Below are 13,415 nucleotides of genomic sequence, written 5' to 3'. Positions count from 1 at the left end.
CTTGTATCTTTGACATTTGCCTCCAAAGAGACAATGACAAGTCCTAAGGTTGGTTAAAAGCTCAACAATTCTTAACCCTGCAACTGTCAGAGGGATGAAAGGACTGATGGGTTACGGAGTGTCCTCAATAGTAAAAGTGTACCAAAAAAGTTTCAGGTCTGTATTCATATCTATATTTAAATCAAAGGTTATCAATTGGAAACATGCACAGCACAAAAAGGCATTAAATGTGATTTCAGGTGATTCATCAAATAAAGGCTTTATACTTCTGTTTGATTAGTTTAGCATCCCCCTTCTCTAGCTGGTTTAAGAAGATTCACTAAAATAGCAGAAGCCAGACACATGAAAGAGAATGCTGACAAACACATAACATACTCTCTCCTGGTCTTTCAGTTAGTCTTAGACTTTGTTCTGTAAGTAAACCATGCCATAAGAAAGAAAAACAGGTTGAATTTGTGCATTCTGAACTTGTCTCAATCTTCTTCAGGTATCTGTGCTATCCTCAGTTCAAAAGTTCAGATGCTGAATCCTCCCAATGTCACACGGAGCTTTTAGTTTCCAGCCTCTTGTTGTTCCCTATAGCACAACACTGCAAAGAATACCTGTTGTCCAGGATTGGGAAGAGATGGAAGAGGTGGGGATAGTTCATCCAGCAAGTTATAACTCTCCTCCTTACCCTGCAAACAGCAAACTAAGAAAGGATCTTTCTCGTGAGCTTTTAGGCTGTACTTGCTCCCTCAATGGGAAATGTGCTCCGAAACTGATGGAACTGCAGCAAACAGCAGAGCTAAATTAGGACCATTCGGTCTCAAACCAGCTCACCAGGACCCTGTGGGAATGACCATGCAGTCCCAATACTCTCAGCTTCCCTATGCATGAGAATGAACAGTAGGTGAGGAGGAATCTGCACACAGAAACGGATCCCTAAACAAGAACAGTGCCAAAACCAGGGGAAACAGAACCCACACAGAGCTGAGGATTTGGGTGGAAAGTTATCCAGCCCTCATGCTGGTGCTCAGCATCACCTCCACATACACCTACTGTCCACAAGGAAAACCAGACCAAACAGAGCGAGGCAGTGCACTTACTCCCCTTCAAGCAATAAAAACCTGCTTTTGATTTGTGGGGAAAAGGAATTTTTAGAAGCAGCTAAAACCCAGTTACTTTTGCAGGAGCCACAAGAGTTCCTCCAGCAAAGAAGCTGCTCAGTGCTCACATCATCCACAGGAACTGTGAAGGTGGGAGTTATGGAAAAACAGATCTTACTCGCCTCGAATCCAGCCTCAGGAATAGCTGATTCCCATCCTCTCCTCCTTCCTGGCCCAAAATCTGTTTGAATGAGTGAGACTGTAACAAGCCAGGCAGTACAGAAGAGGAGAGCTTCTCCCTTCATGCTGGGGTTTAGAAAGGGAGCAACTCTAATAAATACATTGAGAAAAGGTAACGAATCACTACCCATGCAACATGTAGAGTCTATGACAAATAGCTCAGCATCACCCTCATGTCTGCTATAAAAAAGGGGGGGCTTAAACTTTACTTTAACCAGAAAATTAATAGGTATAGCTCCTCAGGATGTTTATTGCAGGCTCTATCAGATTCCTTGTGCTCTGGCCTGTCACACAACCCTGCCACATATTAAATACCTGCATATGTACGCAGAGTAGTTACTCCAGGATAACTCTTTCAAGCAGACAACACATTGCTTCCATCCAGCAACCGCAAGAACAGTCAGAAACTACAGAGTAGATTATTTAATAACAGTCTTCCAGTGCCTAAAGGGGTCCTACAAGAAATCTGGAGAAGGACTTTTTAGAAGAGCATGTAATGACAGGACAAGGGGGAATGGCTTTAACCTGACAGGGAGTAGGTTACATTAGACATTAGGCAGAAGCTCTTCCCTGTGAGGGTGCTGAGGCGCTGGCACAGGGTGCCCAGAGAAGCTGTGGCTGCCCCATCCCTGGCAGTGTTCAAGGCCAGGTTGGACACAGGGGCTTGGAGCAACCTGCTCTAGTGGAAGGTGTCCCTGCCCATGGCAGGGGTTGGAGCTGGAGGAGCTTCAAGGTCCCTTCCAACACAAACCAGTCTGGGATTCTGTGATACAGGTCTTGCACTTCTGGAGGGAAAAAGGATCCTATTAATGGAGTTACTAGTCAGGCAAAAGCACCTTCTTGCTATCGCTGCTCAGTCTGCTCCTTTTCCCAGTAGCCTCATAAATGTCAAGCAAAAAATCAAGTTGTGCTTTTTTACTGGTAGCCAGTACAAAGTAAATTAGCTTAAACTCATCAAATACAAGGTTATCAGGACATAAAGAGGTACATTCCTTATAAAAACTGTTATGGGCCCTGCACAGATACTTGTTCCAAGTCATTCAGCATCAGGATCAGCATCAGCACATTGAAACTCATCATCAATCTCACACTCTGAAAAGCTTGGTTGACACCAGGTCAAATCTCTCCACTGTGGTAATTCCCAACCAAAATACTGGTCTGTTTGCATTCTCCAAACAAGATATTTGCTAGAATTAGGTTTTCCTTTACAGGAGATGGTGCAGTGACACAGGAGCACGTTTTGAGGCAGATCCATCTTATCATTTTCCCTTCCAGTTACAATGTTGTGCTTGTCAGATTAGAACCTGCCTTTTCAATAGAAGAGCAGTTGCATTATCAATATCAATTTAATATATTAATACCGTGTATATTTAATATCATATGATGTATATCTTATGTATTTTATATATATATATAACTTTTAGATAGTCCAGCAAGGGGCAGGGAGCTGGACTCGATGATCCTTATGGGTCCCTTTCAACTTAAGATACTTTATGATTCTATGTTAATATAATCTTCAGAAAAAGTAGACATATAATATGAACCTAAAGACCAATTTTTAAACTTTATTTCCTCACTGTGAGCCAATTTCAGCAGAAATAAATGAATTAAAATCACGGAATATCCAAGCATATGCTCAACGCTGAAAATTCAAGGAAAGGGTATTGAAAAACCCACTTCTAGATCCAACACACCTCAAATGTAATTATCTAGTTTATTATCAGAGCAGCCCTGTGGAGAAGGACTTGCAGGTGTAGGTCAATTAGAAACTGAACATGAGCTGCTTCAGTGTGTGCTCACAGCCCAGAAATCACCCGTGTCCTGGGCTGCATCAACAGGAGTGTGACCAGCAGGTCCAAGGAGGTGATCCTGCCCCTCTGCTCTGCTCTTGTGACACCCCACTTGCAGCACTGTGTGCAGTTCTGGTGTCCCCAACATCAGAAGGACATGGAGCTGTTGGAGCAAGTCCAGGGGAGGCCACAAGGATGATCAGGGGCTGGAGCACCTCCCGTATGGAGACAGGCTGAGAACATTGGGGCTGTTCAGCCTGGAGAAGAGAAGCTGCGTGGAGACCTCAGAGCAGCTTCCAGTGTCTGAAGGGGGCTACAAGGATCTGGAGAGGGACTCTTCATCAGGGACTGGAGTGGTAGGACAAGGGGTGATGAGTTCAAACTGGAACAGGGGAAGTTCAGGTTAGATCTAAGGAAGAAGTTCTTTACTGTGAGGGTGCTGAGGCGCTGGCACAGGGTGCCCAGAGAAGTGGTAAATGCTCCATCCCTGGCAGTGTTCAAGGCCAGGTTGGACAGAGCCTTGGGTGACATGGTCTCGTGTGAGGCATCCCTGCCATGGCAGGGGGTTGGAACTAGATCTTAAGGTCCTTTCCAACCCAAACCATTCTGTGATTCTATGATTATACTTCTAGTTTTAGCAGCAGATAATCTAAATTTATCCTGCTAAATCTGTCCTGAATTCCATGCTGAAACATGCCCAGGTGCCTCCAGTGATTAAAGCCAAGTAGCTTCTACCTGGTTGGTTTTTAAAGCTATGTAATAGGAAAATCAGGGTTTAGGGGGTGCAAACCATCACTTCCCTCCTCATCCCTCCCACAAACTGCAGCACCCACCTAAATATCCTGGAAACTGAACTCTCTCCCTGGATGTGCCAAGTTAAGAAGCAAAACACGACATATTCTGCATGTCTATAACCAACCACCACTGCCAAGCTGCAGTCAAATTCACAGCAAATGAAGCAGAGACTGGGTTGTCTTCACAGGACAGTTCCCCCATGTGAAAAACCCACCATAAGACAAGAAAATCCAGAGCACTTAACCCAAAGCACCAGCTGTGGCACCAGCTCTATCAAACCACGTGGAACATGAGTGCAAACCCAAGCAGTACCTAACAGAGAACTTTCCCCTTTTCCCCTCTGCTTAAAACAAATAGTAACGTGGAACTCTGCTCTCAGAAACCACACAACCTCAATTTGTTTTGTAGTTCAATACCTTAATGACACACTCCGAGACTGGTTTTTCATATATTTTGTTGAAATCTTGGGATAAAACCATGTGTGAAGTGTACAGCGCATTGAACAGGGTTCCCCTCAGAAGCTTTGCGGCATAATATGATGTACTTGAAGAGGAAACCCCTTATTTTCTCCCTTGTAAGTTCACTTTCTCCTCCACCCCCCTCAGTATTCAGAAGCATTTCATGGCATCAAACACATCTCAAACCCGCTTTGCAAATCCTTTTGCCTTCCCTTTGCAGGCACCGAAGCTCCCATCAACTACAGCTCCTGCAAATGCAAAGAAACAACAGCAGAAAAGTAATGAAAATCTTGACTGTAGCTCTCCTAATGGGATGTAACAGCTGGAACAAAGATCTAACGCAGCTGGGGAAAGGCATCCTTTGCCTTTGCAGCTGAGGAGATGTGGGAATGGCAATGACACGCTTTTCAGAGCGATACCACACGGCCTCGGTTACGTCAAGAGTAAATCCATTCAGTTTTGAACACAAAGATTATGTCCCTGCAGCTGACAACTCTGCTAACTCAAACCCCAATGGTTTGACTCCGCGATAACACACTCACAATAAAGATGCTACAATTGGAATTTAATTAATTCTGCTTATGCAAAACCATGGCAAAATTCAGCTCATTCATCCAGAGCTGGGTTTGGACAGCAACTTCTTTTAGGCGCAGAAGGAAACAATTCTGCAGATGCAGGGAGACGGCAGCTGAGCATTAAGATGTCTTTTTACAAGCCTTTTAAAGAAAGAAATACAGGAATCATTTTAAGAGAGGTAATACATAAAATACCGTGTCACTGGCATGGAAACAGCATATTCCACTTCTCCTCCATGAAAAAGGCAAAAAAAGACTGTGATCACAGACTGGTTTGGGTTGGAAGGGACCTTAAAGCTCATCCAGCTCCAACCCCCTGCCACGGGCAGGGACACCTTCCACTAGAGCAGGTTGCTCCAAGCCCCTGTGTCCAACCTGGCCTTGAACACTGCCAGGGATGGGGCAGCCACAGCTTCTCTGGGAAAAGTCTGTGCCAGCGCCTCAGCACCCTCACAGGGAAGAGCTTCTGCCTCAGAGCTCACCTCAATCTCCCCTCTGGCAGGTTAAAGCCATTCCCCTTGGCCTGTCCCTACAGGCCCTTGTCCAAAGCCCCTCTCCAGGTTTCCTGGAGCCCCTTTAGGCACTGGAGCTGCTCTAAGGTCTCCCCTTAAGGAGCTTTCTCTTCTCCAGGCTGACCCAGCCCAGCTCTCTCAGCCCGTGATACGTCCTTCTCCATTCATAGAGGGAGAAAAAACCCTCCTCGTCCCACATTCAGTAAGCAGAGCCAAAGATCAGAGAGTGATACCTTAGTTCTACACGTTTCCAATTCCTCAAGCACTGAATTATCACCATCTCTGTATCTTTTCCTCCCTATGCTATAAACACCACGGCCCTGAGCCCCTGTGGCAGAGGCACCTGAGCTCAGGGGACAACACTGCTCCACAACTCCTCTCTTGTGCAGGTAGTGATCCAGTCACAGAAGCATCTTCCCCAGTATTGGTACTAACCATATGAAAGGTTGTATCAGCTCTGAGCAAACCCAGGTTAGCTCCTTTTTCACCCCATAACTCAGTTCTCCCCAACTCTCTCTATTATCCCCTTTAAACGCTTTATAGATCATTCCTGTCTGGATCGAGATACAGACCTCGGAGGTGCTGCTGGGAGATACAGGTTAATATTGCACAGTGTCATTTCCAGACTAACTACACACAGCTTTATATCTAACCAGCCCTCAAATTTGGGGAAAGCTTGGACAAGGAAACCTATTCAACCTGGAACTGAAATCCAAAGAGTTCACAGCAATATCACCAAGTCCTTCCTAAGATCTTAGGAAGTGCCAGATTCCATCTCAATTATTCCTGATCGCTGAAGCAGAGGCAGGGCCAGGTACTGGGTACATCGAGCTCATCACTTGGCTTCATCAGGGATCACCACAGCAGTGACCACAAGCAGCAGCACCTTCAGGTACTCCTGTGCTGATCTTTGCTCCCCACACTCTCCAAACTCACCCCTGCGGAGGAAGCTCACACCTCCAGCCTTAACAGCCCCTTCGGCTGCATCCACCACTGCTTAACAGCAGCATTCCTCTGGCACTCACCCATGGCTGACAGCTTCATGAGCACAGCTTGGGCAGAAGTGCTGCCAGACTTTTCCATTGACAGCCCTGGTACCTCTCCCATCACCTCCTGCAGCCCCCAGCATGTTCTCTGAACAACTCCAGTAGCCCCCAACCCACCATCAATGTGTCACCTCCTCCCCATGCAGCACATCGGGCAAGCAATCACATTATCCATCCCAGCTCCGAGCCCTGCTTCCTCTCAACACCTTCCCTGCTGCCAGGCCCAGCCCTGACCTCTGTCTCAGGGGCTCTCCAGGACTTCCCTCTCCACAGGTACACTCAGACACAGGAAACAGTGGCAGCCCCACAGCTCCCCAGAGGAAGGGGGAACGTGTCCCTCTCGGCACAGGAGGCACAACCAGCCATGTGTCTCCATGCACACACAGCCTACGCCCTCACTCCCCCCAGCCTCTCCACTACGCGCATCCCTCTTCCTTCACCTCCCCCCAGATATAGATCCAGCAGCAGCACTGGCAGCCCCATAGAATCACAGAATGGTTTGGGTTGGAAAGGACCTTAAGATCATCCAGTTCCAACCCCCTGCCATGGGCAGGGATGCCTCACACCAGACCATGTCGCCCAAGGCTCTGTCCAACCTGGCCTTGAACACTGCCAGGGATGGAGCATTCACTGCTGCTTTGGGCAACCTGTGCCAGAGCCTCACCACCCTCACAGGGAAGAACTTCTTCCTTATCTCCAACCTGAACTTCCCCTGTTTCAGTTTGAACCCATCACCCCTCGTCCCATCACTCCAGTCCCTGATGAAGAGTCCCTCTCCAGCATCCCTGTAGCCCCCTTCAGACACTGGAAGCTGCTCTGAGGTCTCCACGCAGCTTCTCTTCTCCAGGCTGAACAGCCCCAGTGTTCTCAGCCTGTATCCATACAGGAGCTGCTCCAGCCCCTGCTCATCCTCGTGGTCTCCTCTGCACTTGCTCCAACAGCTCCATGTCCTTCTTGTGTTGGGGACACCAGAACTGCACACACATCGCTGATGCCCTCCAACCACGTCACACACTCCCTGCCCCACATGTAGGGTAGCAAAGGCCTCCACACACACACTCATGACCCCCCAACCACACCGACGGCCTGAGCCTTGCTCCACATCCCACTGTGTTCTAGCAGTGACCCCGCAGCCTCCCTTTACCCATGTACTTCCACCTTCTGCACCCAAGAGGACAGCAGCACCCCCTTCCTGACATCCCCACACCCAGCAGACCCCCAGCACCATCTTATCCCCCCACCCAGCCAGCAACCGGACATCCCATCCTCCCATACCCTGTATCTGTGGGTACCAGCAGGACATCTGCCCCCCTCAACACCTCCACTGCAGGGATGCAGGCAACCCCAAGGGACACACAACTTCATCCTCTGCCACACTGCCAGGCCCTGCAGTGACACTTGCTGCCCAATTCACACACATTTCATACTCCTGTGTGACCCAGCAGTCCTCACACTGACTTCCAGACCTCTCTTCTCCCACTTGGTGTAAACTCATCCCTCTTCCATGCTCCCACCCCGGCACAGCCTCATCCCAAATCCAGTGAGCCCCAAGCATCACTCCCAGCTCCCTTTGTGCATGCCACCTCCATGGCAGCGTTGGCTAACTCCAACCCCCATGTATCCAAACCTCTTCCACTGCATCCACACAAGGACACTTACACCTCATGCCACGTCCACTAAAACTATCCCCATCCCTCCCGTTCTCCATTCACATACTCCACACTTCCCGCATCCTATGAACTACAGCTCCATCTCTCCCCAAAACCACTATAGAGCATCCCTGTCTTCACACGCTGCACCCCACATCCCCCTATGCACATTCCCAGCCCCACAGCACCAGCACTTCCCGCTGTACACACAGTCCCAAGCCTCACATATATCCCATACTGACCTGGTACACATCAATCCCCGTCCACAACCCTCTGCCCACCCCATACATGTGTATCCCTGACACCAGGCACCACAGCCCCACATCATCCCTCTGCACGTACATCCCTGGCCCCACAGAGCACAGTGCATCCCCATCGCAGCACTAAAGCCCCACACCTTCCTTTACATACAAGCACCTCCAGCCCCACAAACCACCCCCTTCCTTACACGTATATCCCATATATATCATATATACTCGACCCAGAGCACTCCAGCAATAGCATTTCCAGGTGCATCTCTCCCCGTGCAGGGGACCCCCCTTCCCAAGGCACACCTCTCAGACCCTGTGCACTGCAGCTCCATCTCCCCACTCCTTACATGCACCCCAGACACACACGCTACAGCCCCAGCCATGAGGTTAACACCTCCCCACGCTGTCACCCTGTACACCCAGCCCAAACCTTGCACCCTGCAGCCTCAGCACTTACCCTTGTACCAACACTGTGAATCCTATACTTGATCCCCACAGTCTCCTCAGCATTCCCGCCAGGACACAGACCATCCCCCAGAAGTAAGCCAGGACAAGGCAGCAGCAGCAGCATGTCCTTCCATGCAGGCATCCCCCACAGCAAGGGGGTCCCCTCCCAGGACACTGCCCTCCCACATCCAGAACACTACAGCCCCAGCAGCAGGGCCAAGGGTCCCATCTCCCCCTCCTGTACACATGCACCCTGGTACCCTGTGGGCTACAGCCAGAGAAAGGGAGGCAGCAGCCCCATCTCCACAGGCCCACTGCACCACAGCCCATCTCCCCCTCACAGCAGGGCCCCCATGTACCAGCACTGCCCCATGGCTTCCCTCCCCATCCTCCAAACTGCTCCACAGCCCAGCTCCCCTCCATCTTCCCCACAGCCCACCTCCCCAAGGCCTCCTGCAATGGCCCGCAGCCTCATCTCCCCCCTGTCCACACCTCATACCCACTGCCCCACATCCCATCTCTTTATATGCCCCCCAGATTGATTTCTCCTACTGCCCCATGCCCACACATCCATCTCCATCATAGACCACTTCCCTGTGCTCTCCCCCTACTGTGGAGCTGCCCCACAGCCCACTCCCCATGCCACCACAGCACTGCCCCACAGCCCACCTCCCCATGCCAGAGCACTGCCCCATGGCCCACTCCCCATGCCAGAGCATTGCCCCATGGCCCACTCCCCATGCCAGAGCATTGCCCCATGGCCCACTCGCCATGCCACAGCACTGCCCCATAGCCCCCAGCGCTGCCCAAAGCCTACTTCCCCCTGCCCACAGCTCACATGTCCATCTCCTCCTACAAAGCACTGCCCCACAGCCCACTCCCCATGCTGCCACAACACTGCCCCATGGCCCACTCCCCATGCCACAGCACTGCCCCACGGCCCACCTTCATATGCCACAGCACTGCCCCGCAGCCCCCAGTGCTGCCCAAAGCCCACTGCCCACACCTCCATGTACATCTTCTCCTACAAAGCACTGCCCCACACCTCCCAGCTGCCCTCCACAGTGCAACCCCACAGCCCACCTCCCCATGCCACCACAACACTGCCTCACAGCCCACCTCCATATACCACAGCACTGCCCCACAGCCCACCTCCCCATGCCACAGCACTGCCCCACAGTCCCCAGCGTTGCCCAAAGCCCACTTCCCACATGTCCATCTCCTCTTACAAAGCACTGCCCCATAACCCACCTCCCCATGCCACCACAGCACTGCCCCATAGCCCCCAGCACTGCCCAAAGCCCACTCCCCACATGTACATCTCCTCCTACAAAGCACTGCCTCATAACCCACCTCCCCATGCCACCACAACATGCCCCACAGCCCACCTCCATATACCACAGCACTGCCCCACAGCCCACCTCCCCATGCCATCACAGCACTGCCCCACAGCCCACCTCCCCATGCCACCACAGCACTGCCCCATGGCCCACCTCCATACACCACAACACTGCCCCAGAGCCCTCAGCACTGCCCCACAGCCTCCCCTCACAGAACGGCCTTACAGAGCCCGCTTCACCCAGACCCCTCTTCAGTCACAGCCCGGGGACCGCGTCCAGCCGCCAGCGGCCCCTTCCAGCGCCGCGGCCGCCCTCCCCTCACGCCGGCCCCTCACTCACAGAGCTCGCAGTAGCGGTGGCAACCCCGGCCCAGCCCTTGCAGGTACCGCTGCAGCACATCGGTGAGGAGGTCGCAGGCCGAAACTTGCACCGAATCCCACCCCAGCGCCTGGCAAATCTGCGCCACCGACACCCGCAGCAGCCACCGCGAGTAGGTCTCGCACATGCCGGCTCAGGCTCGGCGAGGCCCGGGCCCGCCGCCCGCCCTGGGCCGGGAGGGCCGCGGGAGCCTCACACACAGCCCGCCGCCGCCGCCATCTTGGCGCCGCCGCGCCTCCCCGCCGCCCGCCACAGGCCGCGCCGCTCCAGCGCCGAGCGCATCGAGCGGGGAGCGGAGCGCCGAGCGCATCGAGCGCGGCTGTGGTAGTGGTGGTGGTGGTGGTGATGATGAACCGATCCCCTCCATAAACCGACCCGCTCCAAAGAAAAACACCGAAATCGGGTGTTTTTTGGGCAGCGGGGGGAGGTGGAGCTGGCGGCGGGAGGGCTTCCGGGGCGCTGGAGGCTGCGGCCCTGGGCTGGGCTTCCCCGCGGACCCGTGAGGCGCTGCCGCCGGCGCATCATTTAAACACACAGCGGTGCCACGTGTTAGAAGGAACAGGGGAATTGTCGGTCAAAAAGGGTTTATTAAAGCACTTTTTGGTTGTTTTCGTCAGATTTGCCTCTCGGATGGGTGGAGGAGGCAGATGTCAGCCCTCAGTGTTGCTGGGATTCACTTAACTGCAGCCTCTAACACATCCTTGGGCACTGCGAGCCCACAGACATCAACTATTTACTGTCAAGACCTCGATATTAAACCTTTTAGGTGAAGCCCTTTAATTATTCCTCATATTAATCCTGGCAGTTGGTCACTTTTCGCTTTGGAGATAGTGGGTTTGGGTCCCCCTGCATCACTATATGGCCTCGCCACATGTGGTCCATACATGTCATGTATGGCCAATGATGCATCGGGTTTGTTGAGGAGCAACCGGCTGTGCTCAGGTGGAAGTTAAGGATTAAGCCTGTGCTGTGAGGAACTGGAATCTGAATCCCAGACTGGTTTGGGTTGGAAGGGACCTTAAAGCTCATCCAGCTCCAACCCCCTGCCACGAGCAGGGACACCTTCCACTAGAGCAGGTTGCTCCAAGCCCCTGGGTCCAACCTGGCCTTGAACACTGCCAGGGATGGGGCAGCCACAGCTTCTCTGGGAAAAGTCTGTGCCAGCGCCTCAGCACCCTCACAGGGAAGAGCTTCTGCCTCAGAGCTCATCTCAGTCTCCCCTCTGGCAGGTTAAAGCCATTCCCCTTGGACTGTCCCTCCAGGCCCTTGTCCAAAGCCCCTCTCCAGGTTTCCTGGAGCCCCTTTAGGCACTGGAGCTGCTCTAAGGTCTCCCCTTCAGGAGCCTTCTCTTCTCCAGGCTGCCCCAGCCCAGCTCTCTCAGCCTGGCTCCAGAGCAGAGCTGCTCCAGCCCTCGCAGCAGCTCCGGGGCATCCTCTGGCCTCGCTCCAACAGCTCCACGTCCCTCTTGTGTTGGGGACCCCAGATGTAGCAGAATTGTCAATAATGAGGAAAAAGTGTTTATGGGTGAATTGTTTACTTGGGGAAAAAACCAAGCAGAGGAAAGGTGAAACTAATGTGGCAAAAGGGAGGATCCAGAAACAAAAATAATGGTTAGGGAGTGGTGCGGGAGGCAGAATGAGGAGCAGCAGGGCTGCTGCTCAGTGGTGCTGTGCGTACGCTAATACTCACTAATGGCAATTCTGTGTAACTAATCAGGGCGTGAAGGACAGAATCGTGAATAATAGCAGCCTATTGTTAGAAGTTAATTAGTTCACAAATTAGCTCTTTGATTTATTAGACCATTAGTAGTGTGCTGATTAGTCAGTAAACAGCCCCATCTCTTCTATCAGTCACATCTCAAGTCTGCAACTTGGAGAGAAAGGAGCTGGAGCTGTGGCAAGTCCTGTTGTTGGTCAGGGCTGGTGGATGTTCTTTACTTGCTTCCTTCAGTCCATTGGGAAGCTTTGAGGAGGTTTGAACTGGCACCACCTTTCCCATCTTAGAAATGGGGTTTCTTCTCTCTAAATTGGAAGGACATGGATTTGACCATTGGACTTTGGTGGATGAGGAGTTAGTTTGGTGGTGATACCCAGAGGGTGGTGGTCAATAGCTCAATGTCCAAATGGAGACTGGTGACAAGTGGTGTCCCTCAGGGTCTTCATCAATGATGTGGGCAGTGGGATCAAGCACCCTCAGCAAGTTTGCTGATGACACCAAGCCACATGGTGCAGTTGACACACTGGAGGGAAGGGATGGGATCCAGAGGGACCTGGACAGGCTGGAGAGGTGGGACTGTGTGAGCCTGGTGAAGCTCAACAAGGACAAGTGCAAGGTCCTGTACCTCACTGGGGCAATCCCAAGCACAACTACAGGCTGGAGGAGACTAGATTAAGAGCAGCCATGGGGAGAAAGATTCGGAGGTGGTAGTTGATGAAAAGCTCCCCATGACCCAAAAGTGTGCATCTGAGCCCAAAAATCAACCATGTCCTGGGCTGCATCCCCAGAACATGAGCAGCAGGCTGAGGGAGGGGATGCCTCCCCTCTACCCTGCTCTGGTGAGACCCTCCTTGCAGTCCTGTGTCCAGCTCTGGGACCCCAAACATAAGGACATGGACCTGTTGGAGCGAGTATGAGGAGGCCACAAAGATGGTTCAAGGGCTTGAGGCATCAGAGTTTGCGGACATGGATAAGGGAAGCAGTATGAGTATCCTGGGGTGGGATTCAGGGAAACAAGGGACTGTTCTGGAGGAGATATAGTCTAAATAAACACTGAGGTGACTTGTAGCATCAGATCTGTTCACTTTAGAACATGGATGTCTAGAAACAGTAGTAATGTGGTACTGAAA

General features: G+C 51.9%; 1 protein-coding gene across 2 annotated transcripts in view; it reads right to left on the bottom strand.

The window, feature by feature from the left end:
- The window catches only part of TAF3 (TATA-box binding protein associated factor 3), a 122,401-nt gene extending 111,296 nt beyond the window's left edge, over nucleotides 1-11,105 (bottom strand). Inside the window, exon 1 of one of the 2 annotated variants that reach the window (XM_030480176.1) lies at nucleotides 10,531-11,105. In XM_030480176.1, the coding sequence (XP_030336036.1) occupies nucleotides 10,531-10,696 (166 nt within the window). In that variant the 5' untranslated portion in view covers nucleotides 10,697-11,105. Of the gene's footprint in view, nucleotides 1-10,416; nucleotides 10,440-10,530 lie in introns of those variants that run through there. The other variant, XM_030480178.1, reaches the window with a different exon arrangement.
- Between the last annotated feature and the right edge of the window lie 2,310 nt (nucleotides 11,106-13,415).

The sequence above is a fragment of the Strigops habroptila genome, chromosome 3 (genome assembly GCF_004027225.2).
Source record: "Strigops habroptila isolate Jane chromosome 3, bStrHab1.2.pri, whole genome shotgun sequence".
NCBI lineage: Eukaryota > Metazoa > Chordata > Aves > Psittaciformes > Psittacidae > Strigops > Strigops habroptila.
This window is presented reverse-complemented; position numbering and strand designations above follow the sequence as displayed.